Here is a 24,708-nt window from a genome sequence, read left to right as displayed (position 1 = left end):
TGTGGAGGATATTTATGGAATAAGTTGAACTTGATGACCTCTTCTGAAATTCCTCTTCAATCTCTGCACATCAGCAAGTTCATACCAGGCAACCACAGTGGAAAGCCTGGATGTGTGGGTCTCTATAGGGAAGGTTCGCTATGCTGGCTACCCTTTCCCAGGACACACTCTTAGAGCAGCTAGGTAGGAGTCATTGAGACACAGTGTATAACTTTAGGAAATGATAAGAAATTGTTGCAGATTTGTGTTGTCTGAAAGTGGTGGTTGGTTCTTAGAAATAGCCCCAAATCTGATCAATATGGGATCATCCTATTGGACACCATTTGGGGATTTAAAAAATAGTCCAACAACAGAGGCATGACTATGGAGGGACAAGGGTGATTTCCTTGGCATGCCCATAAGCTCAGTATGAAACATGAGAGGTTTTCCCCCAAGTGGCAGTTTGTAGAGGCGTTCAGCCGCAGAGGCACCGAAGGAAGCTGTACTCGAAGTTTGCATCCTGCAGTGATTTTTCAAAGGTCAGTCTCACACTTGACAGTTACGGTGAGGGACTGGCATGTTTATTTCATTTCTTATGATAGAATGTTTCTGAGACTGCTAGAACCTCTGACCCATGCTTCTTTCACGGGAGAACTCATCACGTTCCATGGGGGTCTTCTGAAGACCCAGCTGGAGCCGTCAAGCTGGGCACCTGGCTGGACGGCTTTATCTAACCTGCTTTACTTCACTCCCTTGTCGACTCATTGCGGCAATAGCATCATGGCAGTTTGAAGGGCTCTACTATTTGGCACATGTACACAGCTAGATGGGGCTTCCCTGGTACTGCCAGTGGTTAAAAAAAAAAAAAAAATCCTCCTGCCAATGCAGGATACACAGGAGACTCAGGTTTGATCCCTGGGTGGTAAAGATCCCCTGGAGGAGGAAATGGCAACCGACTCCGGTATTTTTGCCTGGGAAATCCCATGGACAGAGGAGCCTGGTGGGCTGCACAATCTCTGGGGTTGCAAAGAGTCGGACTGAGTGACTGAGCACGTGGGCACAGCTGGACAGTTGCTGGAGCCGCCGCCTGCACGCAGGGCAGTGGCCTCCCATTGTGGGCGATTTGGGACACAGAGGATGCCATCTTCAGGCCATTTCTGGGAACTGCCCTGCAAGAGGGACCCGCCTTAAATAATCAGAGCTTCTGTGTGTGTGAGAGAGCGAGACCATGGAATATCCTGATCCAGGATATGTAATGAAGAAAGTGAAAGTGTGAATTGCTTAGTTGTGTCTGACTTTTTGCAGCCCCATGGACTTTAGTCCGCAGGCTTCTCTGTCCATGGGATTCTCCAGGCAAGAATACTGGAGTGGGTTGCCATTCAGTTCTCCAGGGGATCTTCCCAACCCTGTGATTGAAACCGGATCTCCTGCATTGCAGGCAGACTCTTTACCATCTGAGCCACCATGTAATGAAGAAGGCTAGAGCTTTCCCTTGACAGCTGGCTTTGGTGAACGAGAAGGAAGATGATTAGAGCAGATGACAGAGTTACCAGCGGGAGTGGAGAAGGAGGAGCCCGTGCCGCTGAGCAGGAGCCCCTGGGTGACATCACCGCTTTGTGTAAAGGCAGTTCTGCCAGTCTGCCTGGCAGAGCAAAGGCAAGGCAGCCTTACCATGTGTAACTCTTCTACTACTTAAAGATGGAGGGGCTGGCCAAGAACTCAGGGAATCACGCTAGCATTCTTTAATCTGCATGGTTATGGCATGGAAGGGGATATCCAGGTCCATGTTCGTTTGCTCTACATGAAACATTTTTCCTCCTCCAAAGCATCATTTGTGGGTCTTTTCCCATTCTCAGTTCAGAAGCTGTGGGTGAAGTTTCCATTCCCAGCCTAGGGATGAAACGTGTGGTCCAGGCCTGAGACAATCAATCCAATCATAATTCCCAGACCATGGTGACTGGTTCAGGGCTGGGCAGGGCCAGTGACCTTCAGTGACACTTTTGTTGGGGCTGCTGGCTTCAAGGTAGAGGTCTTTCCCATCAGATTTGATCCTGAGAGCATGGAAAGCTGGAATTCTTGCAATCACCTTGGAGCTACCAGGAACTCAAGACTGCCAATACAAACGCAGACAGAGTGGAGAGGTAGAAAGAATCAAGTCCTGGTGACATTGCTTGGATGCTGAATCCAGCTGTGTCTGAAGCCTGATCTTCTGAACTTTACAGTTCTCCTTCTTCTTTAAAATGAATTTGGCTTGAGCCGTCTGTTCCTTGCGCCACAGAAGTTCTAATGGAATCAGTTCTGTGCAGCTGGCAGGCCTAGGATGGGAGCAGGTGAAGTAGGACTAATCCATCATTATATGTTACAGTGTAATTCCCTATAGGGGAGAGATTTCGACAGAGCTGTTTGGAGAGGGTACAGGCTCCCTCAAGGGTGAATTCTTCATCGGGAGCAGGATTTCTGATCCAAACACGATGACCACATTGAGGGGAGAGCATAGAATCCATTCAAGGCATCAAAAGAGGGGGTTACCTGGGCAGCTCTTTAGAGCTGTGTGTTTCAAAGTCCCTTTTTAATGATGATAGCAGTGTGGTCACATGCCCTTTCAAACTCCTTCTCTAGGCATCATCTCTCATACAAGCAAGCAATGATCAGGAACATGAGGCACAAAGACTCTAAATCTGCGATCTTGGTAACAGTCCCTGGTGGGCAGCACCAACACAGTTAGGTCTTGACCATGAACTTAACCTTGGTCCACCCTTCTGACTGCCAGAGAGGTCGATCCACTCTGCCCTCCAGACCCCTTCCACCTCTTCTCCCTTCACCTGTTTATGTTCTTGCCCTCACTTGGAATTTCCTTGGCCTTTTAAGAACCAGCTCTCCTCAACAAGGCTTTGTGCTCTGGCCACCCTAGACTGAAGGGAGGACTCCAGCCTCTGATCTCAGAGTGATCCAGTTTTCAGAAGCACTCCTTTGGGACTGATTGGTACTGCTTTGCCAAGTTCTTTAATGTTTCTTCACGGTTCCTTGTCTGTCTGTCTGCTTGAGGGCAGATTTAGATTATGAGTCCTTGCAGCCAACACATAACTGTGCTCAGTCGATGCTCATAGGTAAGTGATGTATTATTATCACTGGCTCTTGTTAGTAATATGGAATCTGGCCACCTGACCAGATCCTCTTGGATCTGGGTTCCTAGCATTCACTGGGTTGACTGTGGACTCTCCCACACCCCAACTCAGTCCAGTGTGTTCAGGGTAGTTGCAAGGCTCGGGGAACAGAGGAAACAGACCCACACCTCCTTCCTCCAAGTCCTCATTACTCTACCCATACCTGACACTCCACATGCGTGATATAGTCATTCATTCATTCAACAAATACTTACCAAGCACAGTGTGCCAAGCATCATGTGTACAGTGGCAGGCTAACTAGATGCGCGCCTGCCTCTGGGGCTTCCAGGAGGGACTCCCTTCCACACGGCCAGGACTGTTCCTCGTCTGTCTGCCTTTCTCTCCCTAGTCTTTGAGATGTCTCAGCTCTGGAATCTTGATCTGTCATGGGTTCCTTCTGAGGTAGAGTCAGTTTGCCCTCTGCTGATGCCTAAGCTCTCCTTCTAAGGTCTTCCTTCTTCCTACCCACCCTCTTGTCCAAGGCTGCCCTCTGGCTTCTCATTCCCAGTAACTGCCATCTCCCCCGATCTCTAAACCCAGGAGAGATCTGGGCTCCCCAGAGACAACCTGGTGGTTATGGTTAATATGAGTTTTGCATCTTGAATGTCCATTTGTTTTAAATTAATAAAAATAGGAAGTTCAAATTCTGAGAAACATAATCTTGACAGGTGATGGGAAAGCAAACCTAACCCCTGCGTGGGCTCTGGTTTGACATCCTGACCCTCGGGTCACCGGTGAGGATCTGGCCTTTGACTCTGAACCCTTTGGATGAGGCTCCTGGTCCTCCCAGCAGCCCTTGCTGCCTCAGGTGCTGATGACGATGCTGAGTCAGCAAAGAGGGACCCTGCCCACCTGCTGGGGTAGGGGCCAGTCTCTCTCTCTCTCTCTGCTTGGGGGCTGCGCGGGGTGAGGGTGAGGGCGGTTTCCTTTGGCCTGACGCTGATGGTTGGCGAAGAGCCAGGTTCCCCTTTGCCCTCAGTCTGTGCCAGAACCTGGAATCTGGCCGGCTCTTCCGGGGACAAAGCAAAGCTTGAAAGTAATCTCGGGTAACTTCTTAGGCAAAAAAAAAAAAAAAATCCAGGTTAGAAAAATGTAGGAAGGGGGCAGAGAATAGATAGGAAGGAGCCCTGCCCGCCACGAACAGCGGGTGCCAGGGCTGTCTGGAGCCCGAGAGAATCCTCAAAGCGCTCCGCTACTACCTGCCCACGTGAGTGCCCGTGCCAAGCAGCCAGAGCCCCGGGAGCAGCGAGAGTCGAGACGCAGAGGGGCCGCAGGCAGAGACCCAGCGAGCGCGCTGCCCGGGCGCCGAGCCCAGGGGCCGCCCACTGGCCGGGGAGCCGGGGAGCGCGCAGGGGAGGCGGCAGCGTCCGGGCTTCCCCGGGCTTCCCCTCGCCCAGGCGCGAGCGCAGGGCGCGGCGGGCCCAGGGCGCGGAGGCGGTGCCCGGCGCGGGGGACCCGGGAGTCCCCGAGGCGCCCTCCCGCTCGGCGCAGGGGCCGCGGGGCTGGGAGCGTCGGCGGTTGTAGATGCGGCGTCCCCGAACCCCGGAGCCTCGGGCGGGAGATTTGGGCTGAGCCCTGCCCGCCCCTCCCGGCGCCCGCCTCCCGCCCCCGCCCGCGGCCTGGAGCGCGCCTCGCTCGCCGCCCCGGGTCTGGCGAGCCGGCACCGGCCAGGCTGCGAGAGCCGCCGAGAGCACCAGCCGCCGCCGCCGCCGCGGGAGCCGCTCCGGCCACACCATGCGAGAACTGGCCATCGAGATCGGGGTCCGAGCCCTGCTTTTCGGGGTCTTCGTGTAAGTAGTGGCGCGCCGCGGTGTCGGGGCGCGAGGACTCGGGGACCCACGGACCGAGGGTCTGGGCACCCCAAGTTTGTTTGCGTCCCGCCGGGGCCTGGATTGGAGGGCTCCTTCCCCGCCCAGGGATGCGTCCTAGGGGACCTAGAGAGACCCTTCTAGCCCCCTTCCTGGGACTCTGCGCACGAAGGGACCCCGGCGCGCGAGACTGAGCCGGCTCCCGTCACCCTCAACGCGCCAGGTCCCCTGGCCGGCGCCTTTCCCCGGCCCTGCACCACCTGCCCGGGATTCTGGATGCTCACGGGGACGCAGACGCGCACCCTCGTTGGCACCCTGGGGAAGTTTCTCCCTGTGTGTGATCTTCGGAGCCCGACGTTTGCAGTCTCTGCTCCTGGTTGCATCCTTCCTGGATCCTCGCGGTACCCAGGGCCGGGCTGGGTCTCCCTTCGCGCCCGTGGCTTTGGCGCCCGGGGGGTCCTGGTGAGCGTTTTTCCCGGAGGCATTTGCGGTACTTCTCCGGCTGGAAAACTGTTGCTGCGGCGGCTAAGAAGTCGGAGGGCCGGCAGCCCGGGATGTGGGCTCCATATGCCTAGAGCTCTGTGCGGAGTCCATGTCCACTTAGGGCAGCAACGAGATGCCCCGGGGGCCCTGAGCGGCGGGTGCTTGGCAAGAGGAGAGGGATCTGGCAATGGGTTTTTTTTTCAGAGACGTATGAGCCCCACTGTACTCCCGGGGACCCGCCGCCCGCCCCCCGCCAGCTTCCCCCGCGCCGGAGCAGCAGCGATCTGTCGCTTCTCTGCCCTTCAGATTCAAGCCCAGAACATCCCTTCAGACCCATTCCTAGCCTTCTGTCATCTCCTGTCACCTAGGCGCCCGTGTCTACACTTGTCCCTCCATTAGGGGTTCAGGTTCTCTCTCCTCCTCTGCCCAGGGCTGTTTTCAGACACATTTTAAATATTTAAGTTGCATGAACTTTCTGGATTTGCTTTTTTTTTTAAGCCCATTGAGCCATTCCAAACAGGAGGCCTCTCTCTGGATTTCTACCCCGAATCCGGAGTCCTTGGTGGCCGGTGGGAGGCTGTGAGATGACTTGGGTTTCCTTCACCCAGGGTATACACGCGCAAAGAAATGCCCTTTCTGGCATGTTCTTCTTTACCAGGGGCTAAATTCATCCAGCGTGTTTATTCATACTGCTAGAAAAAATCCGTGAGCTTCCCCCAGATGTAGAAAACCCCCTCTCCTAGCTTCTGACTAAACACTAGTGTTATTCAGTGGGAAGAAGAAGAACTCGGGTGGTTCCTGAGGCACTTTAGAAAAAAACAGAAAACACTTTTCCCTCCTCTTAGTCTATTTTTCTACCTTTGGAATATACATTCAAACTAGTACTTGCCTTGCAGTCAGATGGGGACAGCTTCCAACTGGCAGTTAGGCTGAGCCCCATTAAAGTATTGTGTGATAGAAACGATAAAATATTGTTCAGTGCACAGCAAAATTTACCATTTGTTGGGTGAATGTTCGTGTGAGTAATGTTGAAATAAAGTGAGGTAGGCTCTTTGGCTGCTAGTTTTGTTTGCCACTGGCAATCATCAAATTAAAATAAAAGGATCTAATGATATGTAAATATTTGTATTATTTTCAAACACTCCTTCAAATATCTCCCCCCTCCCCCACCAAACATTTATGCGATGTTTACAAATACGTAATGAATGGTCCATGCAGTGGATTTGGAAATTTGATAATTATCATTTTATGTGCTTCTTGCTTCGTCTAAAGATGTTATGTAAAAATCAGGCAGTTTATTTTTTTTTCTCCAGCTTCCCCTTTGTATAATATTACTTAATGGGGGATTTACTATCACCCAGAGCGGATCTGTTATCACCCCAAATCTTGGGTGCTGATGGCATTTTTGGATGATTCCCTGGTTTTGTACCAGATTGGAAATATTAGCAGTGAGCCATATTAACTTGTGGCTCTTTTACCTGCAAAGACCAGCTTAGGTATCTATGCTGACTCCCTGGGTGGGAATCTCGGATGCTCAGATGCTGTTATCATCAGGCAGATACCGCCTTCCGGAAGGACTGGTGTGGATCTCGAGATACAGATGACCCTTTGTTTTCTTAGGCGAGCTTCTGGCGAGATGACAGAGGCTGGCTTTCGGGGGTGAGGGGAGTTTTATTCTCCCTTTCACTAGTGCTGGTCTGATGGCAAGCTTCAGTGGCTTGAACCCACCTCTAGTCATGAAGGTGGTGGTCTCAGTAGGAGAGCTTCATCCTCGTAGGTTTATAAAGTCCCTCTGGACAAGCCGAATCCATTTCTCTGCTGTTGGGTCCAACTTAGATGACACTGTTTGGTTCTTCTTGATGTATCTACCTTATTTCTGAGGATGAGGGAATAATCTTTTGCTGGGGGATACTTTATTTCTTTGCAGACTTGTGCCTCTGGGGCGCATCACCTGTAGCTGCACCTGTTCTCTGATCAGATTTGCTCTGCATGAAACTAGAACCCCACTTCCTGGTGCCCAAAGTCATGTCTGACTCTTTTGTGACCCCGTGGACTGTAGCCCGCCAGGCTTCTCTGTCCATGGGATTTCTCAGGCAAGAACACTGGAGTGGGTTGCCATTTCCTTTTCCAGGGGGTTCTTCGCAACCCAAGGATCAAACCTGCATCTCCTGACATTGGGAGGCGGATTCTTTATGGCTGAGCCACCGGGGAAGCCCCCTTAGAGGTGTGAGGTTAGTGCTAATGCAATGCATTTGTGGATCCATGGGTAGTGGGGATAGACTAGGAAACAAGGTTTCCCTTGTTCTCTTAAGGAGCCGGTTCTCTGCCTCCAGACCAGGTTTAGCACTGAGGTTTGATGACTCAGGATTCCAACAGGATGCTTTTCATGGACCACTCTCCAGAGAGCACCTGAGAAATGCTCGGTCCTGCCTGAGAAGCTCAATCACCGAGGAGAAAATTAGTAACAAGTAATGCCCATTAGGGCTGGTATGTAAAGTTTAACTTACCAGGAAATAAATTGGTTTGAGGAATCAGTGTTTAGGAAACATCAAAGTACGGTGTGCAGCTTTGAGGCTGAATTTAGTATTCTGAGACTTGTGGGCTTTTCTCTTCCTCAAGGGTCCCATGGGAGGGCTTCTCAGGTGACCCTAGTGGTGAAGAACTTGCCTGCCAATGCATGAGATGTAGGTTCAATCCCTGGGTCACAAAGATCCCCTGAAGGAGGGCCTGGCAACCCACTCCAGTATTCTTGCTTAGATAACCCTATGGACAGAGGAGCCTGGTGGGCTACAGTCCATAGGGTCACAAGGAGTCAGACACGACTGAAGTGATTTAGTATGGCATGGCAAAGGCTGTGGGAAAAGCAGAGAGAAGGAGTACCCACAGGCTTCCTCCATTCTGCCATCACCCGAGATGCCAGCAGGGATACTGTGAGTGTTCCTGCACCTGTGAAAGCCATCACTGGATGTTGCTGAGTGAGTGGAGGTGGAAGCAAGGTGGCCGGTCAGTGGCCCTGCAACCCCTGTGTGTGTAACCCATGTGTGTGTAACCCATGTGTGTGTAACCCACGTGTGTGTGCCACTAGTGGTACACTACTTCTACTTTTCCACCTTGGCCACTCCAGTAACTACCATTTATTCAGGGCTTACTATGTGCCAGACACTAATAAAGACAACCGCATATACTATTTAACCATTATACGCACCCGATGAGGCAGGTGTGCTGACATTTCTAATCATGGATGAAGGATCTGAAACACAGATTGAGGAACTGCCACAGAGCTGGTAAGGGCGCTGAGATCTAAATCTCAGGGCTCCAGCTCTCGGTCACCTCGCTGTACAGCTTCAGAAAAAAAAAAAAAAAAACCAGCCAGCAGTGGTCTGTTGAGGGCTCTCTGTCCACCAAAGGGACTCCATGTGATTTCTCCTTTAAGCCTGATTTTACTTGAAGGGATTCTCTTAATTTTTCTGACTTTACAAATAAGGAGACCAATTTAGAAAGGCTAAGTAACTTGTCTGCAGGTACTCAGCCAGCAGGAGGTATAACATGGTTTCAGGCAGTCATCTTCCCTTCCCAAAGCTGCTGAGACGAGCTATGTCCAGTTCCAGGCTTCCAGACTGGAACCAAAGTGACCACCTCTTAGAAACCATCCCTCCTCTAAAGATACTTTATATTTAGGGAAGCACGGTCTGGACTAATGTCCCTCTAGTTCTAAAACCAGACTCTGACATCTCAGTGGTGGAGGGGGCCAGCTGTGGTTCACCTTCCCCAAGAGGAGGAGTTGGGCTTGTTACAGATTTTAAGGGTCTTCCTTATGTCTCTGGACCCCAGAGAGCATGACATGGTGAGGAAGTTGCCGGTAAAAACATTAAAGGACTAGCGCTGTTTTCTCTTGCCGTTGTTGGCCGTTCCCCTCTGGGGCATCAGTTAAATGGGAGAAGCCTTTATTTATAGCGCTGCAGAAAGGACCCTGGAAATATGATGATGACCTGAAATGCTAACGGGGTGGGTGGGGGATGGCGCAGACGAGCTGCCTACTTCATTTGTGAGTCTGGGGTCCTCAGCCTCTCTTTTTCTCCCCGCATCCCTCCATCCTCTTTCTCTCCCTCCCTGTGGCTCCTGGAGGGTCCCTGTCTGGGATGTCCCTCCAGAAGCTAGGGGTGTGCTCAGGATGCCAGGCAATGGTGTTTGCTTCACCTCAGATCAACTCAGCCTCTCTCCTTGAGCACTACCTATGCTGGAGGCCTGAGCAGGTGGCAGGGATGCTTGGGTGAGGAAGACCAGGGGGCCTCCAAGGAGCATGCATCTGGCAGAGCAAGCACATGACACACTGCTTTTTGTTATTCCCGCCCCCGCCCCTCGCTTTGCAATCACTGGTTTTGAAAGTTTTGCCTCCAAACGTTTCTCTTTTATTATCCATCCAGTCTATAGATGCATGTTTGGCATCTTGTAGGTGCCTGCAGTTATAGTGGTTATTTTTTCTCTCTCTCTCTTTCATTAGTAAACTTCAGTTTGTGTAATTCCAAACAGACACAGAGTAACTTGGCACTTTAGCCGATCCAGGTGACTTGCTCTAGGGCCCTGGCTGTGAGGTGGATTTTTGGAATATTGGCAGTAGCAAGTAGATCTTTCTTTATTACCCCGAGGAGTCTGATTTAAGACTGGAGGTTGGGGAGAGCTATGGTGTTTGGAGCAGACTGCTCTGTCTTACTTAGAAGGAGGAGTTAATTAGCCCTGGGAGGAATGACAAGGAATAGACAGGTGCCAAGGAAGGTTGCTTAGAGCTGGCATCTCTCACCTGAGTCTCGAGCAGGGCATGGAAGGTGCAGAGACCCTGGGCCCGAGAACATTCCTACAGACAGGGTCCTGGAGCCAAAGCCTGGAGGCACATTTTGGGTGGAATTGGCTCAGACGGTAAAGAATCAGCCTACAGGGATCAACCCAGGCTTGATCTCTGGGTTGGGAGGATTCCCTGGAGAAGGGAATGGCAACCTACTCCAGTATTCTTGCCTGGAGAATCCCATGAACAGAGGAGCCTGGTGGGCTGCAAAGAGTAGGACATGAATGAGTGACTATCACTAACTAAGCTCGCCACCTGTGGCCTCAATACAAAGTGTGGGTTTCGAGGTTGTGGAGTTGGGTTGTAGGAAGGTCAGGAAATGAGCCTAGCATGAGGACGTCTTAGGGCCCTGTGTGAAGCTTGTATATTCCCCTGTGCGGAACGTCCCTGGGGAGCCCTGGGAAGTTTGAAACAAAAAAGCACCATGAACAGACACGTGCCCACCGTGGAGGGTGCAGTAGCTCCCTCGGCACCTAGGCCCCGGTCCTTCTGTCGGTGGCCACGTGCGCCTCTGTTGCTGGGCTCCTCTGTGCTTTTGGGGAGCCTGAGGTTTGTTCTGCCTTCGGTGTAGGAATCCACATCTCTGTCTTCTTTGCTTTCCCTGCTCTTTCAGCTGGGCCTTGCATGGTTGGTGCTCAGGGGAGCTCACCAGCTGGCCCTTGGTTTGCGAAGATCGTGTTTGCAGACCCCTGAGTGTTCAGCATCCATTCAGAGCAAGGCTTCCTGAAGGGCAGCCTGCTGACCACCTGCGCCTGAATTACCTGGGCCCCAGTTCAGGCCTGACTGGATTGGCCTTTGGGGTGGAGCCCAACCCTGGAGTGGATCAACACTCCCGTCAACCCGTGGAGTGTTGCATTTTCATCAGGCGATCCTTCTTACACATTTGGGAACTGCTGACGTGCAGTTTCAGTGGCTTGAGACCCTCTTGTGGTCTAGGGTTGCCTGTGGTTATTTTCTCCCTTGGCTACATGTGAGACAACCGTTCCCAAATCCCTGCGTTTAGGTGGGGCCATGGGGAACACGGGCAGAGTGGCAGGGGTCACCTTCAGGTTGAGGCAGCATCGGGCCCCTTTGGTGACCTGTCATTGTCCTTCTCTATTGGCGGCAAGCATGGAGCTCTGTGTTGAGGTGGCAAAGCTGCCAGATGCCAGCTCTGCTGGAGGTGGACTTGTGGGACAGGAGGAAGCTTTTTATCATTAACTGTGATTTGGGGACTGAGGTAGCTCAGCTGGTAAAGAATCCTCCTGCAGTGTGGGTGACCTGGGTTCGATCCCTGGGTTGGGAAGATCCCCTGGAGAAGGGAAAGGCTATCCACTCCGGTATTCTGGCCTGGAGAATTCCATGGACTGTATAATCCATGGGATTGCAAAGAGTCAGACACTACTGATTGACTTTCACTTTAGCTACTGTAGCAGAAATCTATTCTATCTAATACACCTATAATAATTTTGCTCACTCTCTTGAAACAAAGGGTTGTTTGAGGCAAAGTGTAAATGACAAACCATGGGCTTTGGAGCTAGATGGATCGGGGTTGGGATGGGATTTTGACTCTGCTACCAACTAGCAAATTGCCTAACACCTCAGTTTCTTCATGAGTGAAATGGGTTAGTTCCTACTTCACTGGGTTTTCTTAAATACGGTGCTGTAAGTGCCTACAGTACATACACTGATAATTAGGTGTCTGCTCCCTACTCTTGTGAATCCCTATTATCTATATGTAGTGTCAAAACCTGGCAGGGTAGTATAGTGGTCACAGTTAAGGCCCTTGGCGTTGGGTTACTGGGGTTTGAATCCTGGTTTTGTCACTTAGCTGTGTGAACCTTTTAGCAAAGTGCTTATCCTAGTTCAGTCCATCTTTCTCCATCTCTTCTCCATCAACAGCATCCTCGGATGTAAGACTTGTGAGTATTAAACAAGAGAGCCCCAACAAATGGTGATATGATCTTTATTATCCTTTTATTGAGATGAATCCATAATGTACACGCTAAGGAAAATGCCATAGGTAGCTAATGATACTCTTACTGCAAATGATTTACTACAAGATTTCTGTAAAATAATTAACTCCTTTATATTTCAAACAATTGCTTTTAGCCCCCTAAAGTGAGGTACATAAATTGCCGTGAGTTCATTCAGTGAGCTGTACCCCCATTAAAGCGTGGGGTGCTGTCTCTCTGATGGTGTCTCAGCCCTGTAGCTTCTCAGCAGAGACAAATCACCAGCCTTTTACAGCAGCGATTCTAGGACTCTGAATCAGAAGTGTCATCAGTGTTCGCTAATATGTAAGGAAAATGCTGTGTTCCCATCATTGACTTTTGAGTCTGCGCTTGTCACACAGAGTTCTGCCAGAAGCCTGCTGCAGACAGTTCTTCAATCAGACACCCCTTGCACCCACCAGTCTCTGCATGACGGACCAAGTATACCCAGCGTTTCTCCCCCACCCAGGAGGGCATCTGCTCTGTCTTCTGATAAATGGAGCATCCTTCCATTTGAAATATTATTTGCCACTGTAGAATGAGTCGGCTGTACCCAGAATTCTGAGAATTGGTGATGTTTTCCCACAGGGAGATAAATGCTTACAACGCCACAAAAAGAGATCATTAGTTTTATAGCTTTGGGATAAAGTTATCTCAATTAGTTATAAAGATTATACCTTTTATGACCCACACAAGGCTCGTAAAAGCTCCATATCTCTATTTTTCTGTGATAGTGTTTTTAAATACGGAATTGTCTCAGTAATATTGTTTCTTTAAAAAATATAATCTTGGTGTTCTGCGGATGAATTAGAAACCCTGGTTTACCGTGAGGAAGTAAATTAGTACAGGACTTGGCAGTGCCCGGGATGGGTGAGCAGGAAGCCAGGAGGGGCTGGGGCTGTAGAGCCCAAGGACTGCTTCATCACAGTCTTTTAATACGTGACTGTGAAAAATTGTCCCGTCGAGGTGAGGGACAAGTTGCTATTCTGTGTCCACTGAAGACAAAGCAGTGAGAAACGGGGTCAGAAGCTGCAGGAGCATCTAGGTTGGTTTGCAGAAAGGCAACAGTCTGCCGATCAGCACTAGACATATCTTTCTCCTTTACCAGAGGGTTTTTAAAACATGTTTTTATTGAAGTATCGGTTTGAACCATGTGGAATTGCTGATATTTGACTGTTTTGACCTACAGACTCAGGAATTTCATCTCAGTCCAAGCTAAAAATAATATCCACAAAGAAAAGAGCATGCTTCATGACTGTACAGAGCACCCTCCACCCTCACAGCCCCTTCTGCCACCCTGAGGGTCTCATCATTCTAACTTCTAACAGCGTTTTTGAGCTTTGTGTAAATGGCATCAAGCACTGCATATACTGTTTTCTGTAGCTTTTTGGGGCTTTTTGCTTGGGCATGCTTTGGAGGCTTATCCGTGTTATGCGTAGTGTTAGTTGGTTAATTCTCATTGTCATGGCATGCTGGTACCTTCTTGTTTACTCGTTATATGGATATCATTTATGGTATTTGGATTATTTATTATTTTTGGCTATTAAGCATAATGCTGCTATTGTTTTTAATGAACATATCTGTAACTCCCGTGGGCTATATACTGAGGGGTGGAAATGCTCAGTAACTCATCTGAGATTTTTAAAGAGGATCTGGCTTCTTTTTGTCTGGCCCAGATTCTGAGAGAGAGCACTAGGCTGTATGCTGCTTTAATCTCCATCCGTTGATCAGTGACTTTGTGTAAAGCACGTGATGAATGACAGGAGGATGCGCAGAAGCTGGGTCCCCACTCTGCAGAAGGGGGACAGCATGGCGCCAAAGTCTGCTCGTGGGCATTGGAGCTGTATCCTGACTGCTGATGAAAGAGATGTGTCCCGGCTTCCTCATCTGTAAAGTGGGGACAAGATATCACTGCCGAGGAGGCTTAAAGGTGAAGGGAGTTAATGTCGTGACACATGGTAAGTGTTAAAGCCAGGCTCCTTTCCTTCCTCCGCCTCTCTTCCCTCCAGCGGGGAGGTCGAAATTCAGTTCAGTCGTTCAGCTGTATCCAACTCTTTGCGACTCCATGGACTGCAGCACACCAGCCTTCCCTGTCCATCACCAACTCCCCAAACTTGCTCAAACTCATGTCCATCGAATCGGTGATGCCATCCAACCATCTCAACTTCTGTCGTCCCCTTCTCCTCCTGCCTTTGATCTTTCCCAGAATCAGGGTCTTTTCCAATGAGTTAGTTCTTCACATCAGGTAGCCAAAGTATTGGAGTCTCAGCTTCAGCATCAGTCCTTCCAACGAATATTCAGGACTGATTTCCTTTAGGATTGACTGGATGGATCTCCTTGCAGTCCAAGGGACTCTCGAGTCTTCTTCAACACCACGGTTCAAAAGTATCCATTCTTCAGTGCTCACCTTTCTTTATGGTCCAACTGTCACATCCATACATGACTACTGGAAAAACCATAGCTTTGACTAAATGGACTTTTGTTGGCAAGGTAATGTCTCTGCTTTTTAATATGCTATCTAGGTTGGTCATAGCTTTTCTTCCATGAACAGTATGAAAAGGGGGAGGTCGAGATAGAGGTAAATAAAAGATACCTAATGTCACAAACAGGGAGATCAAACCAGTCAATCCTAAAGGAAATCAACCCTGAATATTCTCTGGAAGGACTGATGCTGAAGCTGAAGCTGAAGCTCCGATACAATGTCCACCTTATGCAAAGAAATGACTCATTGGAAAAGACCCTGATGCTGGGAAAGATTGAGGGCAGGAGGAGAAGGGGGTGGAAGAGGATGAGATAGTTAGATAGCATCAGTGAGTCAATGGATATGAGTTTGTGCAAACTCCGGGAGATGGTGAAGGACAAGAAAGCCTGGTGTGCTGCAGTCCACGGGGTCACAAAGAGTCAGACAGGACTGAACAACTGAACAACAGAACAACAAGAACAGAGTTGCAACGTAATACTAATAATGAGTGCAGCAGTCAGTGCCACAGCAGAAGTGAACCTGGAACTGGTATCTGGAAAGTCTGAGGATGGCATTCTGAATAATTGTCCAAGAAGTCGTTGAGAAAAAGGCGAGGCTTATATGCATGTATGGGGCTTCCCTGGTGGCTCAGATGGTAAAGAATCAGTCTGCAATGCAGGAGACTGCTTATGTGTATGTGCGGGTGTCCTTTAATCGACCTGTCTCTCCATCTTGGTTACAGGAAACAAGTTTTAATACTAACCATGTGCCATGTTCATACTAGGCGTTTGTCACACCCTAGATGGCCTAATCTTTTCAAGCCTTTATTCTAGGAGGTGATACTGTTGTCCTAATTTACAGAGTTTTCAGTTCAGTTCAGTTCAGTCGCTCAGTTGTGTCCGACTCTTTGCAACCCCATGAATCGCAGCACGCCAGGCCTCCTTGTCCATCACCAACTCCCGGAGTTCACTCAAGCTCACATCCATCAAGTCAGTGATGCCATCCAGCCATCTCATCCTCTGTCGTCCCCTTCTCCTCCTGCCCCCAATCCCTCCCAGCATCAGAGTCTTTTCCAATGAGTCAACTCTTCACATGAGGTGGCCAAAGTACTGGAGTTTCAGAGCTTTAGCATCAGTCCTTCCAAAGAACACCCAGGACTGATCTCCTTCAGAATGGACTGACTGGATCTCCTTGCAGTCCAAGGGACTCTCAAGAGTCTTATCCAGCACCACAGTTCAAAAGCATCAATTCTTTGGCACTCAGCTTTCTTCACGCATATAGATTAGCACAAGCTTTTTATGGGCTCCGATGAACAAGTGTAGCCATTGAACTTAGTTTTGTACATAATGTAGATAACCATTTGTTAGCTTGGAAGATATCCATAAACTGTTGTTAAGTGATAAAAAGCAGGTTACATAAGTGTGTATAAAGCTACTGTAATGTGGTAATAGAATAAAATCAATTTGTATCTATGTCTGTAAGAAAATAGCTATAAAGATAAACAACGAAATCTTAATGGTGGTTATTTCAGGCTGATGGGATTATATAATATTTGCTTTTTTTTCATTATACCATTTATTGTGTAATTATTTTACAGTAAACATTTATTACTTTCATACATAATTAGAAACTGACTTAGATGTTTCCTGTTATAGGGGAAAAAAGAAGCTAATGAAATATCCTTAGACAGGGCACTGGATGATTCTTTTCTGATTGCTTTAAATATCTGAAGTGGGAATGTGTCAAAAATCAACTTTACTATATTTCATGTCAAATAAAATGTTTAAAGGAAAATCAGAAAGTAAGGATTAACACACAGGATGTGTGAGATCATGGTGAAACAGATATGATCAGATGCTATACGTGGAGTTATAAATGGACATAAGCCTTTTGAAGAGTAACATCGCAGTGCATAGACAGCCATAAAAATTATTCCTGTTCTTTGACTTAGAATGCTTTAAAAAATATCTTGAAACACTGATATAAAAGATTACAAAAGCTTCATGTGTAAAGATGTTCATTGCTGTGTTCCATGCCAAGCAAATGCACTTGTCAAATAAAAATAAATTAAAGTTCAGATAGTCAGAAAAATTTCAAATGGTCAACGTTTGAAGAAAAGTTGTAGAGGTTATGAATATAAAGAAATACTATATAGCTATTCAAGTAACCTTTTTGAAAACCATGAACAAGGTAAAATTTTATGAAGTAATTGTTAAGGAAAACACTACAGAAAAAAATATTTATTTCCAGACTATTGGAAATAGGTCTGATTGGGACAAATGTTAGAAAAGATTACAAAAAATGAATATGATGGGAATGAATGTTCGCCTTCACTTGAACATTATTTTAAAAATTAAAACAATCCAAAAGGTGTAAGTTTCCCAGAACTCCTGCACTTCTGCCAATTCCATTCCCTTCCCTTTTTAAAGTTAAACTTTTAAACACATATTTATATAATAAAAAAGAAAATACATTTTATCTATAGCTTAATTTTTGTAACTTAATGTACCTTGGAGATATTTTCTATCTTTATAGATCTACTTGATTCCTTTTACTGGCTGTGTAGTGTTCTGTTGTATTAACCTATTCACAGAATTTTAAGAGTATTTTCATCTTTTGTTATAATAGACAGCATTGCAGTTGTGCATATATTGTGACGTACCTATTAAATTACTGCTGTGATAAACCCAATAAATGAAATCTCTGGGCCAAAGGCCACATGTATTTTAAATTCTGATGGGTACTACCAAAAGTAAAAGTGGAAGTCGCTTAGTGGTGTCTGACTCTTTGTGACCCCATGGGCTGTCCGTGGAATTCTCTAGGCCAGAATACTAGAGTGGGTAGCTTTTCCCTTCTCCAGGGGATTTTCCCAACCCAGGGATCGAACCCAGGTCTCCCACATTACAGGGGGATCTTCACCAACTGAGTTATCAAGGAAGTCCTGCTGCCCTGCTGCTGCTGCCGCCAAGTCGCTTCAGTCGTGTCCAACTCTGTGCGACCCTGTAGACGGCAGCCCACCAGGCTCCTCCGTCGCTGGGACTCTCCAGGCAAGAACACTGGAGTGGGTTGCCATTTCCTGCTCCAATGCATGAAAAAGTGAAAAGTGAAAGTGAAGTTGTTCAGTCGTGTCTGACTCTTAGCGACCCCATGGACTGCAGCCCACCAGTTCCTCTGCCCATGGGATTTTCCAGGCAAGAGTACTGGAGTGGGGTGCCAGTGCCCTCTCCTGGGTATTACCAAATTGCTACCCAAATGGCTATACCTACTTACATTCTACCAATACTTCAGAGGTATCGTTTGTTTGTTTTTTTAACATCTTTGCCAATGCTGGATGTTATTAACATTTTATATTTATACCATGAGAGGGAATATATCATTTGCATCTTTTCACTCGTGTATTGGAAATTTGTATTTTTAACTAAAATATCTGCCATTTTCCTTTATTCATGCTTTTATTGGATCTTCACATCTATCTTCCTGATATGTAGGAGTATTTTATTCTTAATAGCTATTGACCTTTTATTTCATAAGTTGCAAAACTTTTACACCTGTATGATTGACTTTTAAGTTTCTTTGCACTTTCTATTATTGTGCGCAATTCAATGATATAGTTAAATCTATCTGTCTTTTCCTTTGTGGTTTCAGAGTTTCTGTCCTATTTAGAATGGTGGCTCAGCTGGTAAAGAATCCGCCTGCAACTGGGGATACCTAGGTTCAGTCCCTGGTTTGGGAAGATCCTCTGGAGAAAGGAAAGGCTACCCACTCTGGTTTTCTGGCCTAGAGAATTCCATGGACTGTATAGCCCGTGGGGTCGCTACGTGTCGGACCCGACTGAGCGACTTTCATTTTCAGTTTCACTTTGTCAGCTAAAACAGAAACATTTTTCTGTATTGCCTAGTATTTTATACTTTCCTTCTTTAATTTTAATTCTTTACAAGAATTTTAATTCTGTATAAGATTTAATTTTATTTTAATTCTGTATGAGAATTTTTTAAACTTATGGAGTGAAGTGGAGGATTTAACATTTTTCTTACATGTGGTTTGTCAGTTACAAAATAGGCATTGTTTTCTCAGTGACTTCTTTATCACGTAACAAACTTCCATATGTCCGTAGATTGCAAGTGAATTCTATTGTGATTATTTGTTTGCTTGGTTGTGGCTCAATATAACATTTCAATTATTGTAACTTTATAGTTTGTTGAGATATCTGAAGGGAAATGGCCCCTTCTTTCTGAGAAGGTTTAGATTACAGCATCCAGAACCAGGATGTCTGGGGCTCAAAACACTAATCTGCTGTTGACTAATTATGTGAACTTGAGTGGTTTGTTTTATCTCTCTGTGTTTCAGCTTCCTAGCCTTAAATATGGAGATAATTATAGTCTTCAGAGAAGGAAATGGCAACCCACTCCAGAATTCTTGCTTGGAGAACCTCATGGACAGAGGAGCCTGGAGGGTCCCTGGGGTCACAAAGAGTTGGACATGACTTAACACCTGAACAATAACCACAGTGCTAAAATAGTTTCATTGAGTTGAGATCAGAGACTGTGACTTGTGTGATTTCTAGTTTTTTAAAAAAATTTTGTTATGATTCTCTGTATGGTCACATACATAGTCAATTTTTAAATTTACCTACAGTGTAAGTTTTTGTAAATTTACATAGTTTGAACATAATGAATAGTTTCTGTTTGGTAGATACAAAGCTGTAACTATATTAAAGCAAGTTAGCTGTGCTGTTCAAATCCTCATATTTTCACTCTTTTAAATTTGTTCTTTTAAATGTGAAGATATGCTTCCTATGTCAAACTGGGGTAATTAAAGCTTTCACATTTTTTGAGATAACTAATATTTATTTTGTACTGCTGCCAACTTATTCTGTTTTCTTTAAGTGGTGCTCATTTTTGTGTTCCACGCTCCCCCCCTTTTTGTTTCTTGCTTTGCTAAATAGTTCAAGTTTTCTTTGCTACCTCCCTTTTTTTCCTTTAGAGATTTGTAACTGAAATTACTATGTCCATTTCTAGGTACTGTTCTTAAATTATCTTTCATTCTGATGAAATTGAACATCTTATCAGCATGAAGTTTCAATCTTTGTTTTAATGTTCTTTATCTTAAATTCTACTTCATTTACTTTTAATAGGTAGCTGCATTATCTTTCTTGAGATTAATGTCTGCACAGAATGTACTTTTCAGTCATTTTATTTTCAACCTATCTGTATTTTTATGTTTAATGTATAAAACTATGACTCTTATAAACAGCTTTTAGTTGTGCCTTTTAATTTTATCCAGTCTGACCAGTCTCTGCCATTCAGTTGGAATGGTTAAGCCATTTACAGTTAATGCAATGGGTATGGTTGGGTTGAAGCCTACCACCTTCTTATTTGATTTTTATTTTTTTCATCTATTCTTGTTTCTCTTTTTCTGTCTTCTTTCAGGCTAATCAAATACTTGTTAGTATTCCACTTTATCTCCTTTATTGTATTTTAATTATACCTCTTTAAAAAATTCATATGATTTTCTATACATTACAATATGCATTTTTTACTTGTCATTGTTAAGTCAATATTATACCACTTTACGTACAATGTAAGAATCTTTAAAAGACATGTTTTTCTCATGCCTTTGGTACATTGTCTTAGATTTCACTTTTACGTGTAAGCCCCATAAAACATTTACATTATTCTGTCTTAGCAGTTAATACATTTTTACAGAAAGTAAAGTTTCAATGTATATTTACCCACACATCTACCATGTCTAGTACTCTTTATTACTTCTTGCATATCTGATTTTCCCTTTAGGATGCTATCCCTTCAGCCTAGATAGCTGCCTTTAGCATGTCTTGTAGGGCAGGTTTGCCAGGAATGAATGGATTCTTTTGGCTTTTGCCTTATTGGATTTGTCTTTGTTTCGCCTTAACTTTGGAAAGACGTTTTTGTTTGTTATAGAATTTTAGATCGACGATTTTCTTTCTGTGCTTTAGAGACGGCTTTGGATCGTCCTGAGGATTTTAATGTTTTGATGAGAAGTCAGCTGTCACTTTCACTCTCGCTCTTCTGAATGCCGCGTGTTTTCCGGTTGCCTGATTTTAAAACTTTATTTTCATTTTTGGTTGTCAGCAATTTGTCTATGATGTGTCTTGTTTGGTCTCATTTGTGTTTTTTTTTTTTTTTTTTTTTTTTACAGCTCAAGTAGACAGATATTTTATTAGAAAGACAGTAGATAGCACACTCCTAAGACAAGGGAGCAGGCCAAACCCAGAGAAGTGGCACGTTTGTATTTTTGCTGCTGAGGTTCATAGAGATTTTTGGAGTGATGGTTTGATGTCTTTCATCAATTAGTTATTCTCAAGACATTATTTTTTTAAATATTTCTTTAACCCCAGTCTGTCTGTCTCTCCTCTCCCTCTGGTTCTTCAGTTATATATATATATCAGACAGTTTATTATTATTATTCCTCAGGTCTTGGGTAGTTCTTTCGGTTTTTCTTTTTCTTTTTTTTGAAACTTTCCTCTCTGTGACTTAGTTTAAGATAATAGCTATTGATTTTTCTTCAAATTCACTAATTCTTTATTCTGCTGTATCTATTTTGTTTTGGTAAGCCCATGCAACAGATGTTTTATTTCAAATGCTTTTTTTTTTCAGTTATATATTGCTAATTTCCTTTTGATTCTTTTTTATAGAGTTTTAGTTTCTTTGTGATGTTTTCCACTGGTTCACCTATTCTTTTCATCTTTCCCTAGAACTGTGCATATTTTACAGTAGAAAGTCCTTTTCTGCTCTTTCCATTGTTAGGATGATCCATGGTTTTGTTTTTTTTCTCTCTGAATTATGGATCATGTTTTCCTATTTCTTTGCTTGTGTTATAATTTTTAATTGTATGTTGGATATTATGAGACACTTGACTTTTAACTTTCCTCTGAAAAATGTTGAGTTTTAAGCTTGTGGGCAGTTAATTTACTGTGGAGTCACCTTAATCCTTGAAGCCTTGGTTCTAGGCTGTGTTTGGATAAGTCTGTGTTGGTTTTGCTTTAGATACTAGGGTGTGTCCTTAAGTTCTAGGATGTGTTTCTTACTCCTGTGGTTTGAGCCTTTTGAGGTTTCAGTTGAAAGTGTAACTTGGGGACGTTTCAACTCCAAACTCTATCTCCTGGCTGCTGAAGTCTGTCCTTCACTCTTTAGACTATGGCTGTTACTCGTGTGTGTGTGTGTGTGTGTTTCCAGTATAAACACATATACTAATAATGTCAAATGACCACAGAAACTCATGATTGCCCACATTGTGAGAGAGGGGACTTGATAAGACCAAACGTTTAATGGAGATGGTGGCATTTCCTTATTATTTAAGCAATTATTTATTTTGCAGAAGAATACACATTCCCAACTATATTTACAGTTTAGCTAATTAAAACTGCCCAAATTGAGATTTCTGAATATTCTATGCCTAGAAATGTGGTCACTAACAGGTATACCCAAATAATACCACTAGGAAGTATTGTTGCTACAGCCAGTTGCCAAATACTATTTTCCACAACCACAGAAAATTTGAAAACTTAGTTAAACCCCAAACTACAGTTGCTAAAATAAATACCGCATCAGTTCAGTTCAGTTCAGTCGCTCAGTTGTGTCTGACTCTTTGCGACCCCATGAATCGCAGCACACCGGGCCTCCCTGTCCATCACCAGCTCCCAGAGTTCACTCAGACTCATGTCCATCGAGTCCGTGATGCCATCCAGCCATCTCATCCTGGGTCGTCCCCTTCTCCTCCTGCCCCCAATCCCTCCCAGCATCAGAGTCTTTTCCAATGAGTCAACTCTTCGCATGAGGTGGCCAAAGTACTGGAGCTTCAGCTTTAGCATCAGTCCTTCCAAAGAATTCCCAGGGTTGATCTCCTTCAGAATGGACTGTTTGGATCTCCTTGCAGTCCAAGTGACTCTCAGGAGTCTTCTCCAACACCACAGTTCAAAAGCATCAATTCTTCGGTGCTCAGCCTTCTTCAGAGTCCAACTCTCACATCCATAGATGACCACAGGAAAAACCATAGCCTTGACTAGGCGGACCTTAGTCGGCAAAGTAATGTCTCTGCTTTTGAATATACTATCTAGGTTGGTCATAACTTTTCTTCCAAGGAGTGTCTTTTAATTTCATGGCTGCAGTCACCATCTGATTTTGGAGCCCCCAAAAATAAAGTCTGACACTGTTTCTACTGTTTCCCCATTTATTTCCCATGAAGTGATGCGACCAGATGCCATAATCTTCATTTTCTGAATGTTAAGCTTTAAGCCAACCTTTTCACTCTCCTCTTTCACTTTCATCAGGAGACTTTTTAGTTCCTCTTCACTTTCTGCCATAAGGGTGGTGTCATCTGCGGTTATTAATATCTGAGGTTATTAATATTTCTCCTGGCAATCTTGATTCCAGCTTGTGTTTCTTCCAGTCCAGCATTTCTCATGATGTACTCTGCATATAAGTTAAATAAGCAGGGTGACAATATACAGCCTTGATGTACTCCTTTTCCTATTTGGAACCAGTCTGTTGTTCCATGTCCAGTTCTAACTGTTGCTTCCTGACCTGCATACAGATTTCTCAAGAGGCAGGTCAGGTGGTCTGGTATTCCCATCTCTTTCAGAATTTTCCACAGTTTATTGTGATCCACACAGTCAAAGGCTTTGGCATAGTCAATTAAGCAGAAATAGATGTATTCTGGAACTCTGTTGCTTTTTCCATGATCCAGCGGATGCTGGCAATTTGATCTCTGGTTCCTCTGCCTTTTCTAAAACCAGCTTGAACATCAGAGAGTTCACGGTTCACGTATCGCTGAAGCCTGGCTTGGAGAATTTTGAGCATTACTTTACTAGCATGTGAGATGAGTGCAATTGTGCGATAGTTTGAGCATTCTTTGGCATTGCCTTGCATAGGTATTTTCAATTAAATTTAAGTTTTTATGGGGCAAATCTTAATAAACCTAAGGTAGCAAGCTTAGTTCTTCTGTGGCCAAAGGCCAATGTTTATAGGCTTCTTAAACAACCAGTTTTGCCTGAGACAATGACTGTAGTCTGCCAGGCTCCTCTGTCCATGAGATTTCCCAGGCAAGAATACTGGAGTAAGTTGCCATTTCCTTCTCCATGTGGCTGTTACTTTCCATTATTGTAATTTGTACTCTTCTCCTGCATGTTGGAATTTCTGAGTTTGCCAATAATTCGAAGGATATTTGTACATGGAATTTTGGATTCCCACTCTCTGTCTAAACTCCTTAACAGGGATGTGTCTCCTTTCTTGTATTATCCTGTATTTTCTCCCCATATGCTTTGTCTCTTCCATAATTTTTTTTTGTCTTCTGCCTTGCTAATTGGTACCCCTTGAGGCTTTGCAGCCTGGATATGATTTTATGTTTTTCATTCTTTTGAGTGGACTTCCGAAAGGGAAGAAAGACAAAACGTGCAGGTTCAATTGGTCTTCTTGAACTAGATGTCTGTTTCAAAAACATTTTTCAAATTTTTTTTGATACAGTGTTTATATTTTATATTAATATTATATTAAAAATTGATTCTTCCACTTTTGAATATTTTTATAGTTTTCTGAGTCATCAAGTAAGTGGTCTTTACTTTGCTAATCTAAAATCCTACCTATTTTTCAAGACTTGGCTCCGAATTTGCTTTTCTGTGGTATCTTGTTTAAATATACTAACCCTAAATGTATATAATACTGACGATGAAGTTACAAAAAAGTCCCACAAAAAAGTCTTTTTTTTTTTAATGATAGAAATACTTGGTTTTCTGGATGTATTGGGTTTTAATTCAGTCTTGTAGCCAAGTGAAAATGTCTTCAGCCATGTAATGAGAACATATTAAATTAGATATAAAAAATATGAATACCTTATTTATGGAAAAACACAAGAAACAGAGATACTTATGCTTTGATATTTTTCCAGATGCAAAATATCCTCTCATTGTTTCCTAAAAGGAGCAGATTGGGGTTGCTTGGCTCCAGGGGTGATGATGATGGTAATA

At 44.9% G+C, this 24,708-nt stretch overlaps 1 protein-coding gene across 1 annotated transcript in view; it reads left to right on the top strand.

The window, feature by feature from the left end:
• PLPP4 (phospholipid phosphatase 4) overlaps positions 4,818 to 24,708 on the top strand; it is a 143,986-nt gene continuing 124,095 nt past the window's right edge. Inside the window, exon 1 of the mRNA XM_018041752.1 lies at positions 4,818 to 4,933. Coding sequence (XP_017897241.1) covers positions 4,878 to 4,933 — 56 coding nt within the window. The 5' untranslated portion in view covers positions 4,818 to 4,877. The remainder of the gene's footprint in view (positions 4,934 to 24,708) is intronic.

This window comes from Capra hircus, chromosome 26, assembly GCF_001704415.2.
Source record: "Capra hircus breed San Clemente chromosome 26, ASM170441v1, whole genome shotgun sequence".
NCBI lineage: Eukaryota > Metazoa > Chordata > Mammalia > Artiodactyla > Bovidae > Capra > Capra hircus.
This window is presented reverse-complemented; position numbering and strand designations above follow the sequence as displayed.